The 18,002-nt window shown below is 41.9% G+C and overlaps 1 protein-coding gene across 1 annotated transcript in view; it reads left to right on the top strand.

Annotated features, from left to right (window-relative positions):
* The first annotated feature begins 12,920 nt into the window (after positions 1-12,920).
* TMEM131 (transmembrane protein 131) overlaps positions 12,921-18,002 on the top strand; it is a 220,076-nt gene continuing 214,994 nt past the window's right edge. Inside the window, exon 1 of the mRNA XM_053925284.2 lies at positions 12,921-13,574. Within this exon, the coding sequence (XP_053781259.1) occupies positions 13,397-13,574 (178 nt within the window). The 5' untranslated portion in view covers positions 12,921-13,396. The remainder of the gene's footprint in view (positions 13,575-18,002) is intronic.

Here is an 18,002-nt window from a genome sequence, read left to right as displayed (position 1 = left end):
GCCATCAGGCCCCCTTCTCTTCCATGACCTGCGGGAACACAGCAGGGTACCGTGAGGGTGTGCAAGTGCCTCTCTGAGTGTCAGGGTCTGTCAGGTCCCACCACCTACAGTGGAGTGGCCGGCTCCCTGCTCTCTCACTTCTCTTCCAATTATGGTGTGTCCACTGCACGTCCCTCACCCTATAGTAACAACCCCCTTAAATTCATTTCGAGCCAATACCAAAACCATTATGTCTTTCTCTATAAGTGAGATGTTCATAAAAATTATATCACTTTGTCAAAGTTAAATTATAGGGAGACCCCTGTATATCTCTATGGCATACCCCTTCCAGCCCCACCTCACACAGGACTGCAAGATCTTCTTTTTAGACAACTTACTGGCAAAATATAAATATGACCTTTGAGAACTGCTAACCTGAACACTTGAAGATTGATTCCAATAGGCACTAAGAATTTCTGCATCATTTTGACTTACAGAATAACAAGGTGATGACAATAGTTGAATTTTATAATGAGTTTTAACTATCATCACCCAGAAAAGCTTTACCCCTGGTTGTGGGGTCACAGCCCATTAGAATATAATTAATGAAACTGCTTCTTTCATGTGTGTGAGGTCGGACAAATCACTTTTTTTTTTGAGCTTCAATTTCTTTATCAGCAAAATGAGTGAGAGGGCTGGATTGCACTTTGGGGTTGCAATAAGGACACACACATGTTCAGACCTCAGTGCAGACCCTGTGAACCAGGCGGTTTGAGGGCAGGACCCAGATTTAGGTATGCTAAGAAGCCTCCACACATGATTCTGCCATACACTGCTGGTTACTGGCTTAGACTCTTAATTCCTAATTTTATATTAACACTCCCAGTTTGTTTGAAGTAAAACCTGCCTGACAATAGTACTAAAATTTCTCTCATGAAATTTTGGTGCCATAATTGCATTTTAAAATCTGTTGTTTTCTCAAAAGACACTTTATTCGATAAATAACTCATTTATAATAAAGGAAACCCAAGAACTGATGCCTTATTAATCTCTATGGCACTAATATACACCCATCTTTTAAATGAAACTAAGCACTTGACTTAGGAAGAATGCTGCTGCAATAAATGAGGTATCTTTGTTGGGAAACGTTGTATAACATTCATGATGAGAACAGGCAATGTGCGTTTCCCAGAAAAACTACTTCATTTCATCACTGGAACTTTAGTCCTGAGAATCAGAGGAAAGTCTTATATTGGAGACAAGAATAGAGAACTGAAACTTACCGTGGGATTGAGAACAGAAATTACAGGCATGGCTAAAAAGCAGAAGATTGTTATAGGGAAATCACCTTCTGTAGCAGAGCCCAGCCGGTGAGTCAGAAAGAGCTGATGAAGAAAAAGTCCTGGTGGGATGGACTCAGAGCCTTGATGGGCCCTGGTTTCTTCAGCTGTGCAGATAGGCAAGAGCATGGTCTCAACCTGCTGTGAATGAAGTCAACACTGCACCCACCACGGGAACAGATATATAACCCCACCTCACACCGTGGAGCAAGGTGAGTCAGGACAGTACCTCTACTGCTGCTAGTACTGCCATCAAGTCAAAATCTAGCCTCAAAATAGGAATTGGGTTAAGTTACAGTAAAATAAAGTGTTTTTTCTTGCACACCTCAAGTTTGTGGACTGGGCTCCATTCTTGCCACGGAACTGTTGTTGACAAGACGTTTGTCGTTGCTATCCCTTCAGTCTGGGAGCCCTTGCACCTCTGCTCTGTGGCTCAAATGGAGATCACTGACATACCCTGAGTCTTTCCTGCATGAGGTACCATCTCTCCTTCCATTTGTCCAGGTCCAGAGTGCCTCCTTCTTCCCTACATTAACTATGGGATATTTCATTCATTCATTCCTTTGTTTCATTCATTCGAAAAACATCATGTTTGAGAGACCGCTTGAAGCAACAGAAATGTAGCAGGGAACAAATAGGTTCCCTCCTGTCCTGAAGATTGCCTTCTGAAGGTGAGAGACAGACAGTAAACAAATAAGTGTATATCATAATATATAACATAGCAACAACTGCTCTGATGATGAATATCATAGGGTAAAGTAATGAAGAGAGATAGAAGGCATAGGCACTGTTTTGGAGACAGTCAGGAGGCCTCTGTTGAGCTGACATTTGAGCAGAGAGCCCTGTGAACTTATACAAAAGTTTTATACAAATGATAACTATGGATGGTCAACCAGCTGGCACACTAGGGGGACAGTTCCCTTGGCAGTTTACCCAGGGCCATGTCACAATCTAAGGCTAAATCAAATGATTTCGAAAAGACAGGTAAATGCTGCCTAGATGTACATCTTCACTGATGAAGGAGAAACAGATTAAAAATAAAAACTGCTAGCAGCAGAAATGAGCTTCCATTCAAAATAACATTCCTTTAAACATAAATAAAAGTATTTACCAAAAGATAAGATTATGACTAAAACTAAAAACCTAAACCTATCCAATTAGCATTTCCAAATAGTGTTTATACTGTACTGATTTGAAAGTGCTTAGAGGTTTAGTTTGGACTCAGTCATGTTCCAAGATTCCACAGAGAAGCAGACAATAAAGCCAACAGAAGGCCTTCTCTCAATGGCAAGTGAGAGGTGAGACAGTGAAGTGGAGACAGGAAAACTTTAAATCAGGTGGCCCTTGTTTTGAATGGAAACTGAAACAGAGAAGTTACATAGCTTGCCTAAGATCACACAGCACAGCACAGCCAGAAAGGCACAAAGCCAGGGTTAAAACTGAGGCAGATTTTAAGGGAATTGTGCTGGGGGGAGAAAAAAAGCCAATTTAAAACCTGTTATACACTGCCTGATTCCATTCTTGAAGTATCAAAATTACAGAGATAGAGAGCAGATTAAGTGGTTGCCAAAGGTTAGGGAGGGAGGTGAATGTAGCTGTAAGAGAGTAGCGTGAGAAAGCCTTGTGGTGATAGAACTGTTCTATATCTTGATTGTGATGGTGGTTGTACAAATCTACATGTGATAACGTTCGATGGAACTAAATTCTGTTAATTCGGTGTCGTTCAAGAATCCAGATGGATGCAGCAAGCCAAGGAGCAGGGCAACTATTAGTGGGGAATAAGAAGGGAAGGTGGAGCCAACCAAGGGAGGTTAAGACTCACTCAGTGGTTCTTAGGGCAGGGTTTTTAAGCTCAAAAACCCTCGAAGGGTAACTGGTTGGGGTGTCAAGAGTCTGATTGGCTACAGCTGGTTGCTGGGTGCTGTTTCTGCCCACGGTACATCTTGTCAGCCTCAGGTTAAAATTTCATCCTGTTATGCCGCATAGGCCGACCCCAGACCCCAATCTTAGCCAAGCATGTGTTTGTCCTGGATAGGGTTGGCAGGCAGTTTCCCAGGCCGGAAGCTTCCCATGGTATAGTTTCCCGCCTGGTGATTTTCCATTCCTCCTAGGCCTGCCTAGGCCTGTCAAATACACACACACACACACACACACACATACACACACATCAAAGGATTAAAGTTAATGAAATCTGAAAAAGCTTTGTGCATTGCTGCAATGTTTAATTTCCTAGTTTTGACAGTAATGTATACTATATTTCTGTGAGATGTTACCATTTGGGAAAACTGGGTAAAGAGTACCCAGGATATCTCCTGTTTTATTGTTTTACAACTGCATATGAATACAATTACTTCAAAATTAAAAGTTAGTTTTGAAGTAATTTAGAGAGGAAGCCTAATGTGTTGGCAATCAAGAGCTTATGTATCCATGTGTCATTCACGCCTACCCAAAACTTTCAAAGCACTATCTCTATATTTGATGATTTCCTGGATTGTGAACTTGTAACAGAAACTCCCCCTGCCCCATGTGCGTTCTGTTACTCTGGGTTCTTTTCCCCACTGCTGGTAAGAACTGTGGCTCTCAATGCCAGAGTTTGGTAAAAGGGAAAGGAACTACTTATTCAAAAGTTATACAGGTTTAGAATAATGGCAGAATTCTGCCATTAAATCTCACTCCCTTTAGAAACAAAGAAACACCCACAAACACACAGTCCTTCCCCCCTTGCCAAACCAGTCCAGTCAGGGGTACCATCTCTCTGCAAAAGAAACAGAAGTCAGTAGCTCAACTAGGCTCCTGTTCTTAATCCAAAACCTAGTGGCACATCCTCATGGCAGGCTGGTGGGAGTCTGCCTGCATTCCTTCAAACTGCGGGGCCAAGACCCCGCACTGCTGCTACATGGTCAAGAGGCTTCTCCTTCCCCAGCCTCACTGTGAAGAGCGAGTGAGAGAGCGAGACTCTCACGGCTCTCCTACTCTCCTTCCCCCATGGTCCAGAGCTCAAGCATGGCTGAGAGAGATAGATAGTTCCCTCTCCACTCCCAAACCGCATGGCATGGCTGCTGCACGTTGGTTTAAATCCTGGCATGGATCTTCCTCTGTAACCCCATTTCCAACTTCTCCCACACTGGGTTCCACCTGCCAGTAGTCTGGTTTCTTCTGCCTTTCTCTGCTGCCATTGTTAGTCCAGGCAAGCACGGCCCATAATGTAGGAGCCGCCTCCAAGCCACTCTTGCAGGAGCAGGAAGCCTCTCTGGCTACATGTGAGCACCGGGGAGAGTCATGCTTGTCTTCCTGGCTCCGAGCACAAGCTAGCTTTTAACGTTATTAAAACACTGGCTAAGTTTTTCAGATATGCAAAGTATTTCTCAATGGTCCTGCTCTGCTTCCCTTAACCCCCAAGCAATAGCTATGGGGGTTTTGGGATTTTGTGGGGTGACCTCTAGCTCAGCACCCCGTTGCAAACTTACCTTCAACTGTAGAAGCCAGACCCTATGTTTCCTAGCCTCCCTAGCCAATGCAAATATTGACTCGGGTTCTACCAGTCATATGATACCATCCCGAGACGTGGTGTGCAAGCCAACTGCAGGAGCCTAGGGGACCCGTGTTGCTGGTGTGGTGGCAGCAGAGGCAGTGTGGTTTTGGGGTCAGATATTTCTTACCAAGCTGATTCTGTGAAAGGGTTGCAGATGATGTCCCTAAAAGCTGAGCCTAATATATCTCTTCAACCCTCCTAAGGACACTGTGATATTTCCAACAAAGTCCTTCAGTTTGAACTATCTAAAGCCGCGGATACAGGATATAGAAGCTGAAGTCTTTGACAGGAGGACATCGCTGAGTGTCATGTCAGATAGTCAAGATGAATTTCAGATTGAAGGGAAAAGTGAGAGAAGCAGGAAGCAAGAAGAATGGTCATTCAAATAACCAATTTTGGGATTAAGTGATTTTTCTCTACTGTTTGTCTGTTTTCTATTTCATTAATTTTCACTCCTATCTTTAGTATTCCCTTCATTCCATTTATCTGAGCTTAATTTTCTGCTTTTCTAGATCCTTAAGATGGAAGTTTACATCATTGATTTTAAACTTTTATCCTTTTCTAATGTAAGCATTTAAAGTTATCCTTTTCCTTCTAAGCAATGCTTAAAATTCATCCCACAGATTTCAATGGCAGGTTTTCATTATCCTTCAGTCAGAAATATATTCTAATTTCTCTTGTGATTTCTTCCTTGACACAGGCATTATTTAAAATATTTACTTTCCAAACATGAGGGGATTTCATTTTTCTGATATTTTTCTAATATTGATTTCTATTTTAATTCTGTCGTTGTCAAAGAACATACTCTGTGTGATGTTAGCCCTTGTAAACTCATTGTTTCATGGCCAGCAGGTAGTGTGTCTAGATGAACTCACTTGCACTTGCAAAGATTGTGCATTCTGCTCTTCCCACATGGAGCAGTCCGCAAATATCAACCCAGTCAGGTTGCTAGGCAGTGTTGTATAAGTCTTCTCTGTTTTATGATTTCTGCCTACTTTTTTCTATTAAATACTGACAGGGGAATATTAAAATCAACACTATAACTTTGGGGTAGTCTAGGTCTCCTTTCATTTTCATCATATCCTTTTTATTTTGAATATTTACAACCCTTTGTATTAGTTACCAATTGCTGTGTAACAAATTATTCCCAAATTCAGCAGCTCAAAATAATAAACACTTATCAGCAGAAATCTGGGTACGGCTTAGCTGGGTACTTCTGGCTCAGAATTTCTCAGAAGCTGGTCATCAAAGTGTCAGCCTGTCCTGTGTCATAGTCATCTCGAGGCTTCCTGTTAACCTCCAAGCTCACTCACACAGCTGTTGGCAGGCCTGGGGTCCTGGCTATGAGCTAGAGCCTTGACTGGTGAGCCTATGCACAGGGATATTCAGAACATGGTAGTTTTCTTCCACCAGAGGGGACAGAGAGAGATTTTTCTAACCTACTATTGAAGTAAAATCACATCACTTTTGCCGTATTCTATTCATTAGAAGCACTATTAGATTGAGCCCATACTCAAGGTTAGGGAGTGTGGTTTACAGAAAGGTGTGGATAACAGAATGTGGAGACAATTGGAGGCTATCTTAGAGGTTTCCTACGACACCCCTCAAGGCACTCAACAAAGAAAGAAACCTCAGTCATATGTACATTTGGTGATACTGGATTATTTGATGGCATCCATGCAAATGATGAGTGATCAGTCCTCAGGAGATTGGGACTCAAGGCAGCTCTGGGGGCTCTGCAGCAGAAGTTTGTAGATGGTTGTGTGTAAGCTCTGTCATTTATGTAACTCAGAATTTATCCTCAGTGCCCACATATCTTAGAAAAATTTCAGGAGAATCTGATTAAACCATCCTGGGATAGGCATCCTTAGCCAATCAGCTATGACAGGGAAAGAAGATGATGAGGAATGAGCCCAGGTGCCAGAGTTCCACCCCCGTGGGCAAGAGAGCAGTGCTCACAGAGAAGGACAGGTTATGTGCTGGGTGTCACCTTGGTGATAGTCACAACCAGCACCTCCAATATGAGTAGCTTGGCAGTGATTAGAACGGAGAGTGGGCTGGCTCAGGGGTGAAGAACTGTAATGAAGACCAGGGACCTTAGAATGTGGGGAAGAGCATCTGTAGTAACTTTTGCGTCACATCTCAGGTCTGTTTGTGGCCCAGGGTCATGTCCCACACATTTTTGCCTGCCTTTAAAGTCTCTGTGCACTGTTTTAACCACCAACAGAACTTAGTGTCCTGCCGGGGTCACAGAGTAATCCAAGGAGTTTAGCTCAGAGTTAGACTCACTCAGTCTTTTGTGTTGAACTGTACAGACAACTGGCCTCCGGAGGCTCTGAGTGCTCAGCCTCTTTAGGGAGCAAGAGTGGGTGGTTCTGAGGTCATGCCAGATGCTTCAAGGCACAGGCATTATCTGCTGCCATCTTGGGCTAAAGTTTGATTGTTTCAAATGTTTGGCAAGTGCAAAAATTTCCAGGGACTCAATGATTTGCTGTCTCAGGCCAGGACCCTTTGTTAGGCATGTCTAGAGAAACTGGACCTGGGGCTGAAGCAGCTGGAGGCCTACTACCGCATTAAAATTTTTTATTATGGAAAATTCCAAGCATACTTAAAAGTAGAGAGGCTGGAATAATGAACTCCCATGCACCAATCACCAGCTTCAACAACAATCAATTCATGGCTAATCTTTCATCTATAACCCCACCCACTGCACCCACTTACCCTGTAGATTATTTTGAAGCAAATTCCATCATATTTAATCATAAGTATTTCAGTATATATTTCTAAAAGATAGTTTCATTTTAAAAAAATCTATAGTAACCATTATCACACATATGATAATTAACAATTTCTCATAAAAAATCAAGCCAGTATTCAAATATTCCCTTCTACTGCTCTTTTAATGTACACTCTAAAAATTGAACTTCAAATCCCCCAGCTACTTTTAAAAGCATTCATATTTTATTGGAGACTATACCTACCATAAAATATACATTAAATGAACAAACAAAAAAAAGTACAAATGTCAACAACTTAAATTTGTTCTTTACAACTTGATAATTCAAGAGAAACTAAAACCAGTTTCCATCATTTTTTCTCAAGCTGCTGTTTCTTATTTTCCAAGAAGAAAAAAACGTAAGTTAGAGCCTGTGGTGGTCATTTAAGTAGTCCTGCCCGCCTCTCTCCTTCCAGAAGCAGGAAGGGTTACACTTCTCCAGTCCTGTGAAGTTGGGTGTGGTCATACAACTGGTTCTGACCAATGAGTTATGAGTGGAAATGATGAAATGTCAGTTCCCATCAGATAATTTAATTGCCTTTATGAGACTTCCTTTTCTCCTCCGAGAACCCTCTTTTAACTTAGCTACTGTGACCCAGGTTAACCCACCAACCAGGGTCCTAAATGAACATGTGTTAGAAGAAAGAAACAAATCTGTAGTTGTAAGTCATTTAAATTTTGAAGTTGTTTTTTTGTCTCAAATAACCTGATCTACCTTGACCCATGTAAAGTGCTCAGGCTTGAGTATATGACTTCAGGAAAGCTCACCCTCTGGCTGATAACATTTTAGTGAGACCCGTTTAAGAAATCATTTGGCTCAACTCTTAAATGTCCCTGAATTGATCTGTGCTACCATTTAGGGAGAGTGGTGATATTTTAATTCTTTAGCCTTGGTATTATTATAAGATTACTACAATAATTATAAGAGTACTCTGCCAAATAAAACACTACAGACAAATAAGATATTACGTTAAATGCACCTAAAGATGAAATAAAATCTGAAACCTTGGTCTGGGAGTCATGTCCCTGCCTTGCCTTTATCTTGGCCAGGTATCTTCATCAATGGGCCTCAGTTTCCTTTTTCTGTACCGATAACCACTGCAACAGTGACATTACTGAGCACGTGACACATGCTGGATATTATTCAGTCCTTACAATGAGCCTTCAGTAGTCATTTCTACCATTGTTAAAAATATAAAACTGTGGAAACTGAGATTTAGAGAGGCTGAGAAATTTGCCCACAAGAGCTGGAGGTGGAGGGGACACTTGAGAAGCCAGCCTCAACTAAATATTTAAGGTCCACCCCTTCTTCTAAAATCCTACGGATTTTTGGTAGAAGTTATTTACAAGTAAAACCACGTTGTCAAAAATATTTTCTCGAACAAAAAGCTCCTTTATTTGCAATTATATTTTCCATCATGTGACGGAACACATACTTTATGAAGATCAAAGACTCTGTTATGAATATTCCTTGGGCTGTGGACTAGCAAAGGGATTCAAAGCATCAAACCTTTGTGATAGGACACAGATGCTAACCATAACATAGATTAACTCTAAAACACGAATATTACCCTTGAGAACCTGCACAGACTATTCCTCTGATGACATTTTTCTTTTCTTTTTAAAGCTATTTTTAAATTAAATTTATTGGGGTGGCACTGGTTAATAAAATTATATAGGCTGCAAATGCTGGATTCTGATACATCATCTATATATTGCATTGTAGTCCCACCGCCCAAAGTCAAATCTTCCACCACATATTTGACCCTGTTTTCCTTTTCCCAGCCCCCACCCCTTTCCTCTGGTAATCACTATACTGCTGTGTCTATGCATCTTGTCTTCTTTGTTCAGTTGTTGCTTTTAGTTTTATATCCAACTGTTAAGTGAAATCACATGGTTCTTGAGGTTTTTTTGCCAGACTTATTTGCTTATCTTTAATTATTCTCAAGAATAATTTATAGATTTGTTTATTTGTGGTCATGAACACATTTTTACCAGCCATGTTTTATGGTTTTAAAATACCAAATTTAACTTGTGTTTAAAAATACCAAAATTGAAGTCATGATGTTTAGAGAAAGTAGAGACCACTTTATGAAAAACACTGCCCAGGTGCATGTGATAGCTGGGATACCTGCTTTCAGGCTGCCTGCCGGTAAACGGGCGCCGCACAGAATGGCCAATTCTTGCTTCCTCGTTTAGGAAACTCACACCAGGCTTGGCAGAGAGAATTGGGTTTCTCCTACTCCATCTTCATCTCAGCAGTGGTCATTATTTTACAGTCACACATTATTAGTGTTTTCGTTGTTTTTCTTCATTTCTGGTCCCCATCTGAGCATCTTGAGTATATTGTCCTCACCTTTACTGACCATTTCTGGCATTTTTACAGTTCCAAACAGTTAAGTAATGGGGAGAGGTAGAAACAGAATGTCCCTAAACACATTGTTCAATTTTCTTTCCCTCCACTGAATGATTTTTCAAGGCTGCTAATTACTGCCCACCATGACATTTAGATACAAATGAATGATGGTTGAAGTAGGTATCTTTAACAACGGTGTTTAGAAAAGTTCAGAAACTCAGGAGAGCCTAAAATTCATTTTCAAAGTACTTACTGAGTACTAGAGAGGATAATGGGAGGGGAGGTGGGAGGAACAAGAAAAATACTAGAGGCCTCCTCTGGCCTCAGGAATATTATTTCCCCCCTTTTAAGGACAAGACCACCAAACAACATGAAACATCTCAAAAGTCCTAAGATTGTGTCTCCCTTACCTCATCTTCATCTCAGCAGTGGTCATTATTTTACTGTCACACATTATTAGTGTTTTAGTTGTTTTTCATCATTTTTGGTCTCCATCTGAGCATCTTGAATATGTTGGTCCTTCAATATACAGAATATTCTGCTCATTTTGTCTGCTGTGTGCCTTATTCCTTGGTAAGTTTACCTTGATGTTATCCTTAAAAGAAAAAAGAAAAGACCTCTCCAGCCCAGGATGGTATCTGTTCAACTTAATAGGTAGCTGTATCCTAGTGTTGGACCAATAAACCCCAGGCAGGCCCATGCTATGGGATGAGAAAGTAGCTTTGGTCCTCACCTTTACAGACCATTACTGGCATTTTTACAGTTACAAACAGTTAAATAATAAGTCTTCTAGGAGAGAGAAAATTAGAGAGGTACTGAAGACTGGTGTGGACAATTTGAAATGTCAGGCTGAAATTTTGGTTTATTTCAACTTAGAATGTTTGCCATAAAACATTTCTTAAGAATGCTAGAAAGATTAATATAGGCTTGTAAAATGTGTCAGTCAGTTTGAAAGGGAATTAGTAAATAAAACCATAGCTATTCCAGCATCTAAATACGATAGGCTTATTAGTAGAGGTGATATGCATATGTGGTAATGGGTATGGTCATTGATGAGGCCTTAGTTCATGTGAACTTGGAAAATGCAAAGGAATCTAGTTTTCTTGAGGAATATATAAGAGTTTCAAATAAGATGAAATCCACACAGGTATCAAGCTCGGCCCACCACCTCACAAGCTACTTTCTTATCCTATAGCATGGGCCTGCCTGGGGTTTATTTGTCCAACACCAGGCTACAGCTACCTATTAAGTTGAACAGATACCAACCTGGGCTGGAGAGGTTTTTTTTTTTTTCTTTTAAGAATAACATCAAGGTAAACTTACCAAGGAATAAGGCACACAGCAGACAAAATGAGCAGAATATTCTGTATATTGAAGAAGATTGTCAGTATGCTACGTTTCTTCTCATTCACTTGATTGCTGTGGGCTTTATTCATACTCTGATCTCCATGAAGGGACATAGAACTAAAAACAAAGAAAAATCAGTTGAAGAAGTTGAAAAGACTGGACACAGAAATTGGTAGAACGCAGAGTTGCCTTCATTTAATACTTTTTTTTTCTCCTTTCTCCCTCCTATGATATTTTGTACATGTCTGTCTTATTCACTAGATTTTAAGTTCCCTTGAGGGGAAGGATTATGTCTTGCTGATCTTTATCTTTTGGTCTATTTATTCATCCCCTCACCTCTCCATTCATTCATTCATATTCATTCCACAAATGTTACTGAGTGCTTAATATATTCTAGACACTTGGGCTATATCAGTGAACCAAAATAGACGGGGGTGAGTGGAAAACAGATAAAAATTCATAATGATTAAGTGAGTTATATAGTATTATAGAAAATGTAAGTTTTATGGAAAAGAGAAAAGTGAGCACAAGGTAAGGCGGATTAGGCCTTGATGGGGGTGTGGTGGGTACATTAAATGTCAGTATTAACAGTAGTGATCAGAGTATGCCTTACCAAGAAGTTTCATACTCAGGAACATAAAACTGCTTTTCAAAGTCATTAGGGTAAGGTCACTAAAAATAAATTTATAAATAAAATAAACTTAAGGGCTTTCCTTGGGTAGCACTTGGAGGTCCTTTTATAAATCTTTCTGAAATCTTATTTTTCTATGTAGTTTGTTCTAAGACATATTTTCCTAAGTAGTTTGTTTTGGACTTAGCCTTAAGACGACAGTTACTAAAATAGTCTCTAAGTTAGGAGTTTGTGGAAAGTTACTAGGAAAAGTAAAGAAAGACTCCCTCAAGGAATGCAAATTGTTTTGGAGAGAAGAGCCAAGTGCACCAAGAACCTCAACCTAAGGTGGAAAGGGCATCCAAGATGTATGAATGGAGACTACAGAGCATGGCGTTTAATTCGGACCTCGAAGGAAGTGTGTGTATGAAACGTTTTAAGATCACTTCAAGACAAAGTAAGCCAGCAGGGCCACTGGACAGTTTTTCCCGAAAACCACCTGCCTCTCCCTCCAGGATCACTACTGCTTTATATACACACATAACAGTGAGCACAATCCAAAGGCAAGAAGGTTCCAGTAAGCGTTCCTGGATATACGGGCTGGAAAATACAAAGTTGAACAGAGCAGGTCCCCTTCCCCCAAGAAGCGCCACCAGGAACAGAATCAAACACAGGGTAATCCCCAAGGCGGAGACTGCGATCAGGCAGTCACTGGAATGGATTTTCCGCTCTGGGTCTTGAGGTTGGTAGGCGAACTCAGTCCTTCGGTAGGCACTGGATGCCAAACTTGCTGGAGGTACATCCCGCGTCCAAGCAGGGGCCGAGCAGCCCGCAGCCCCACCCCCACGCCACCGCGGCTGCGCCGCGAGGCCACGGCGTCTCCACGTGACTGCCGTCACTGCCTCCGTGAAGCTTGCGGCGCCATCATAAGTCCTGGCGGCCAATCTAGGGCTGCATCCCTCCTCCGTCCTGCGGGACAGCGTGACGGGTTGAGGCTGTGCTGTCCCCGCTCTCCCTGGCCGGTGAAGCCGTGAGCCTCCGAGAGCCTGACGAGGAGTTCCTACCCACCGTGTCCCAGCGGACAGCTAACGGGCGGGCCCACGAGTGCCGGCACGGTGGAGGCGGTGCCCAGGGCCGTGCCCCGCCCCTCGCAGGCCAGCGTCCGGAACCCTTGGCCCGTGCCCGTTTTCAGAATGGCCGCCTGCCGTGCTTGACCCGCGGCCTCTCCGCTTCGACTCCTCGCTGGCAATGCCGAGGCTGCGGCCGTGACTGACAGTCTCGCTCACACGCACGCACGGACCCAAACCCACAGCCGGAGCCCTAGTCCTGGGCCCGGAGCTGCTCTCGTCCCCGGCGTCGCTGCCCGAGTCCGGACCACGGCTCCCGCGCCGCCACCGCCGCCTCGCCGAGAAGGGCCGCGCCGTACTTCGAGCGCGGCGGCCCCCGGCCGGCAGGGATGGAAAAGCGGGCCGGAGAAGCAGCAGGAGCCGCCGCCGCTTCCACCTCCGCCGGAGCCGGTCTGGAGCTCGCGGCTGGCCGCGGCAGGGGCCCGCGGAGCGCGGCCGCCGGCCTCCTGGGAGCGCTTCACCTGGTAATGACCCTCGTCGTGGCCGCGGCGCGGGCCGAGAAGGAAGGTGGGTGTCACCGGCCGGCGTTTCCCCGGCCCCGCGCTGTCACCGCGCCCTCGCGGAGGCCGCTGCCGGGCTGCGACGCGGAGGCAGGGCCCCGGCGCGAAGCTCCGTCCGGTCGAAGTAACCGGGTCGAGCCCCCGTCCGGAGTCGCGAACTTGCTGTCCAGATGCCACCTCGCGGCTTTGGCCGCACCGAGTTGCTCTTGTCCGTGATTCCTTCCCCTTGTCCTTCCCCCTTGTCTCCTGTCACTGCCATTTCAAAACTTCCTGACTTCTCGGATATTCTTGACACTTGGCCCACTCTGTGACGGGGTGGGGGAGGGCATATATTTAGACTTGATTGCTGCTAATAGGCAAATTTTAGGACACTTTGTTTTTTGGGTTGCGATTTTAATAACGGCGTGCAGACAGCGCTCACTTTAAAGTGCCGTAGTCAAAATAGTGAGACTAGTGGAAAGGCTTCAAAACCCAGCTTACAACATTTTACTTTGAATTTGTTCAAACATTCTAGAAGACGAATCTTGTTTCTTCAGTTTCCTTTTTCAGTATCGCTTTGCAGTGTTGACGAATGTTCAGCTAACAGTTCTGTATATGTATGTACAATACAATTCTATTTAGCGTTCCAGTAAGCTTCTGAAAGTCTGTATACATTTTTTATTTTAACATACGTAATTGGGTGTCATTATCTTCAACATGAAAGACTTTAAAAACAAATGTCAAGTGTCTGGTTTGCAAACCTTTATCTATAATTTACAGTCAAGGGCTGGCCCCTATTTTGAAACTTCTCATTAGTATTGTATGACTGTAAACTGGTGCGTGCACAGAGTTAAGCATTATTTTGTCACCTAGAAGACCAAAACTGTAATTTTGTCAACACTACCTGGTTTTGAGCCTAGGGAAATGAATCACAGAGCCTTCCTGAAGAAATCACTAAAAGTCAGTGCTTGTAAAAAAACTCAGCAAAACTTGTTAGTTTAGCTTTTGTTTCACTCTGAACTGCCATGGCAAGAAAATCTGATGTTCCACTTTATGCTTTTTATTGTTATTGAAATCCCCAGCAAATGCAAACCAAATTAATGTTAAAGTGCGAGTGAGCTTCGGTTTACTGTTTCTTTATTTTTGTTCAAAACGTTACATTTCCTCATTTCACACTCTAAGCAACCTTAGTCTGGGGCAACATAGATAGAAATTATTCAAAGAATTGCTATCTATAGGAAGGAGTAATTGATAGATACAAGTTTATTTCTAAAATAAAATACGGATGCTTTAGGACCAGTCGGTCAGGCCCAGGGTTTCGGAGTTCATCATTGGTTACAGACCTGCAGTTAGGCGGTTGTTCCTGTGTGTCCATGGTGCCAGCACAGTCTGGCATGTAGTTGGTGTCCAGTAAACCTACAATAATGTAATGGGCTTTTCTCCTTGAGTTCAAAGTCATCCTTCTCAGGTATTGCGTCCTTGGCAGGTATTGTGTCCTTGCTTTTCTGTCCCTTTGCTTACATGCACAGTGCCAGGCACACAATAGACCTTTGTTTGAATGGATGACTGTCTTCCTGGGCCATCATTAACACAGAGGAATAAAAGAATGAGTGTAGTAAAACATTAACTTTGTATTATTCTGCTGCTTATTTTTCCAAAAGCCACTTTATATGCTAATTATTTATATAGTTAAGGAAACAAATCCCTTGTTTGAGAAATGTGGGCCTAAATTATATTTGCTAGTTTTCCATTTGTGTAGTGTGTAAGTTTTAGTACACCTCTCTAATCCCCATAAATGTAAGGGTCAGGTGAAGAGAATGCTTGCCCCAGGGGTATAAAGTTTGAAAAAATGTGGTTGAGTCAGTCAGGGTCTTGGCACAGTGAGACATCTTTTGTGGCCGTGTTGTGTCTGTGTGTGAGCCGTTCAAGATATTGGTGGTGATTATATTAATATAGAACTTAGGCCTCTGTCCATCATGAACAGGTCTGGTTCATATTAAATATTCCTGAAGGTAGCTCCAGAAATGGGCTGTGCTTTCAACCTTCCTGCTGATCAAATTCTTGTATCGTTTTTGTTTGAGTAGCAGGAGAGATGAGATTGATTTCTGTTCCATGATTGTGATACCATGAGTTTGACAACTGACGGGGCACAAATAACAGCACTTGCCCCCAAAAGATGTTGAGTTTTTTCAGAAAGTCTGGGCAGATTTTTAAAGGTAGTGAAGTTCAGTTTGTCCATAGACACCTTAGGGATTCTTTTATGCTTATTTTAGTAAGGTAAACTAGTTTTCTTTTTAAAAGTTGAGATTCACCTGCAATTGTAATGGTGGTTTTCTGGGTATTTTGTAAGTTTGTATAGTTTTCCTCCTCTGCAGCAGAATTTCACCAAAAAATCCTCAAAACATAATAAAACTCACTGTCTCCTAAAGAAAACCAACAGAAATAGCTAGATTACCTAATGCAGTTTTTCATGTTTGGACTAGATGTTGTTAATTTTTTTAAGTCAGAAGCATGAGCCATTTCTTGTCTTAATATCCTATATATTTTTAACTATATCTCAACATTCATCTTTACTGATCTATGGGGTTGTGTTATCAATAGCCCGGAGAAAAGGGACTTGGAAAATGTTTTGGCTGTGCTCTGCAGTTTGTAAGGACTTTGTAAGAGTTGCCAGAGGTAGAAGTTACTATAATTCCTACAAATAACTCATTTATTCTGGATTAGTATCAATATTTTTCTTGAAGCTAAGATCTAGATGTTGAGAATCGTAAGAATAGGGGTGTGTGTGTGTAATGAAATATGTTAATATGTAGCAAAGATGTATGTGTATACATTAAATGTATAATTTTTAGTAGTATTTTTGACTTACAAATCAGCTCATTATAACTAGCACGTAGGAACTTTTAAAGAAAGCCTCAAACCATGTAATATAGTTCTTTTTTTCCCAGCACAGTAAATAACCCTGTGTGTCTGATACAGAAGCTACAACTATATGCTAGACTTAGTAACTCCTGCCAAAGTTTGGCCAGTTTGTTTTATGGTAAGAATTGTTCCACTGTCTTCCGGCCTCCATACTCATTTTTTTTAACTTTATTTTTCAATTACAGTGGATATTCAGTATTATTTTATATTAGTTTCAGGTGTACAGAACAATGGTTAGACAATCATAATTTACAAAGTGATCCCCCAATATTTCAAGTACCCCATTGGTACCATACTTAGTTATTACAATATTATTGGCTGTATATTCTCAGTGCTCTTTTACATCCTATGACTATTTTGTACAATACTTCTGAAATGGGTTTTTGGAAGGCATGGTTGTCTTTTAATTTATGATAAATAAAAAGGTCATTTTATTTGTCTAGTAAATAGAAACTTGGATGAGTTTCAGGAATAGGACTGTTTTGGTCTGTGACAATTCATATGTCAGTTTTGTTTTAAGCTGTGTATGTGACAGAAGTGCAGGAGGAGGATGCAGAGATGTTTTATCTGCAAAGCATGTGGACAAAGTGTTTAGAAATAAAGGCCAGAAGAAAGAGATAAAAACTTAATTTGATTAATAATTTGTCTGAGGACGTAGAATTGATTAGGAGTAGAATTTATTTCTAATCAAATTACCACTTTATATAAATGTAAGAATATTTTAAAAAGTGATTTTCTGAAGAGTGACCTGTTTTAATCCTTTGGGTGTAGAGTGGCTACTCTAATTCAGGGTCTAGTAAATAAAACATCACTTCATTAATATTGCTTAAAGCTGTTCACTACTGCCAGGAGCCTGGGATCCTGTAGTTGGAAAAAGTGTGTCCTCTTGCGGATGACTGTTTCCTTAGCCTTGCAGGACTCAGAGACACCAGCTAAAAAGATCAGCTTTGGGGAGTAGATGTAAAAATTATTTAATTTGTTGTCATCCAGAGTAGTAATAAGCCAAACTACTCTTGGGGAAAATGAAATCATCGCTGGGTGCTTGATATTTTAGAAATTCTCCTTCATCTGCATGTGACTTGAGCTTTCTGATTGTCCTTGCCAGATTTCCCAGAGGCTTGTTTTCTGTGGCTGAATTTTCCCTTGCCATCTGTTGTAGGCGGCATCAGGCACTGTTGATAGCTGCGCCTTGGAACTTTTCTCCCCTGGTTTAGGTGACTTTGTACTTCATGGTTATTATCCTGCCTTGTCAGTCACCCTTCTCTACCTGCCACGTGGATATCTTCCTTCATTTGCATTTCTAGCCATCAACACACTGCACATGTCCAGAGCAGAATTATCTCATGCCACCTCCAGTTTCCCAGTTTTTAATATTAATGCCATAATTATTCTTGGCTACATTGGTCTCATTTTTTATTTTACCAGGCAACATGATGCCTTTTAACTATCTTGGTTAGCGTTCCTGCATCCTCCTGCCTGGGGCATTGCAGGGGGCTCGCACCTCTCAGTCTTCTCCATTTCTCTTCAGCCCTGC

The sequence above is a fragment of the Desmodus rotundus genome, chromosome 5, assembly GCF_022682495.2.
Source record: "Desmodus rotundus isolate HL8 chromosome 5, HLdesRot8A.1, whole genome shotgun sequence".
NCBI lineage: Eukaryota > Metazoa > Chordata > Mammalia > Chiroptera > Phyllostomidae > Desmodus > Desmodus rotundus.
Note: the sequence above shows the minus strand (reverse complement) of the source record. Positions and strands in the feature narration are given on the sequence as shown.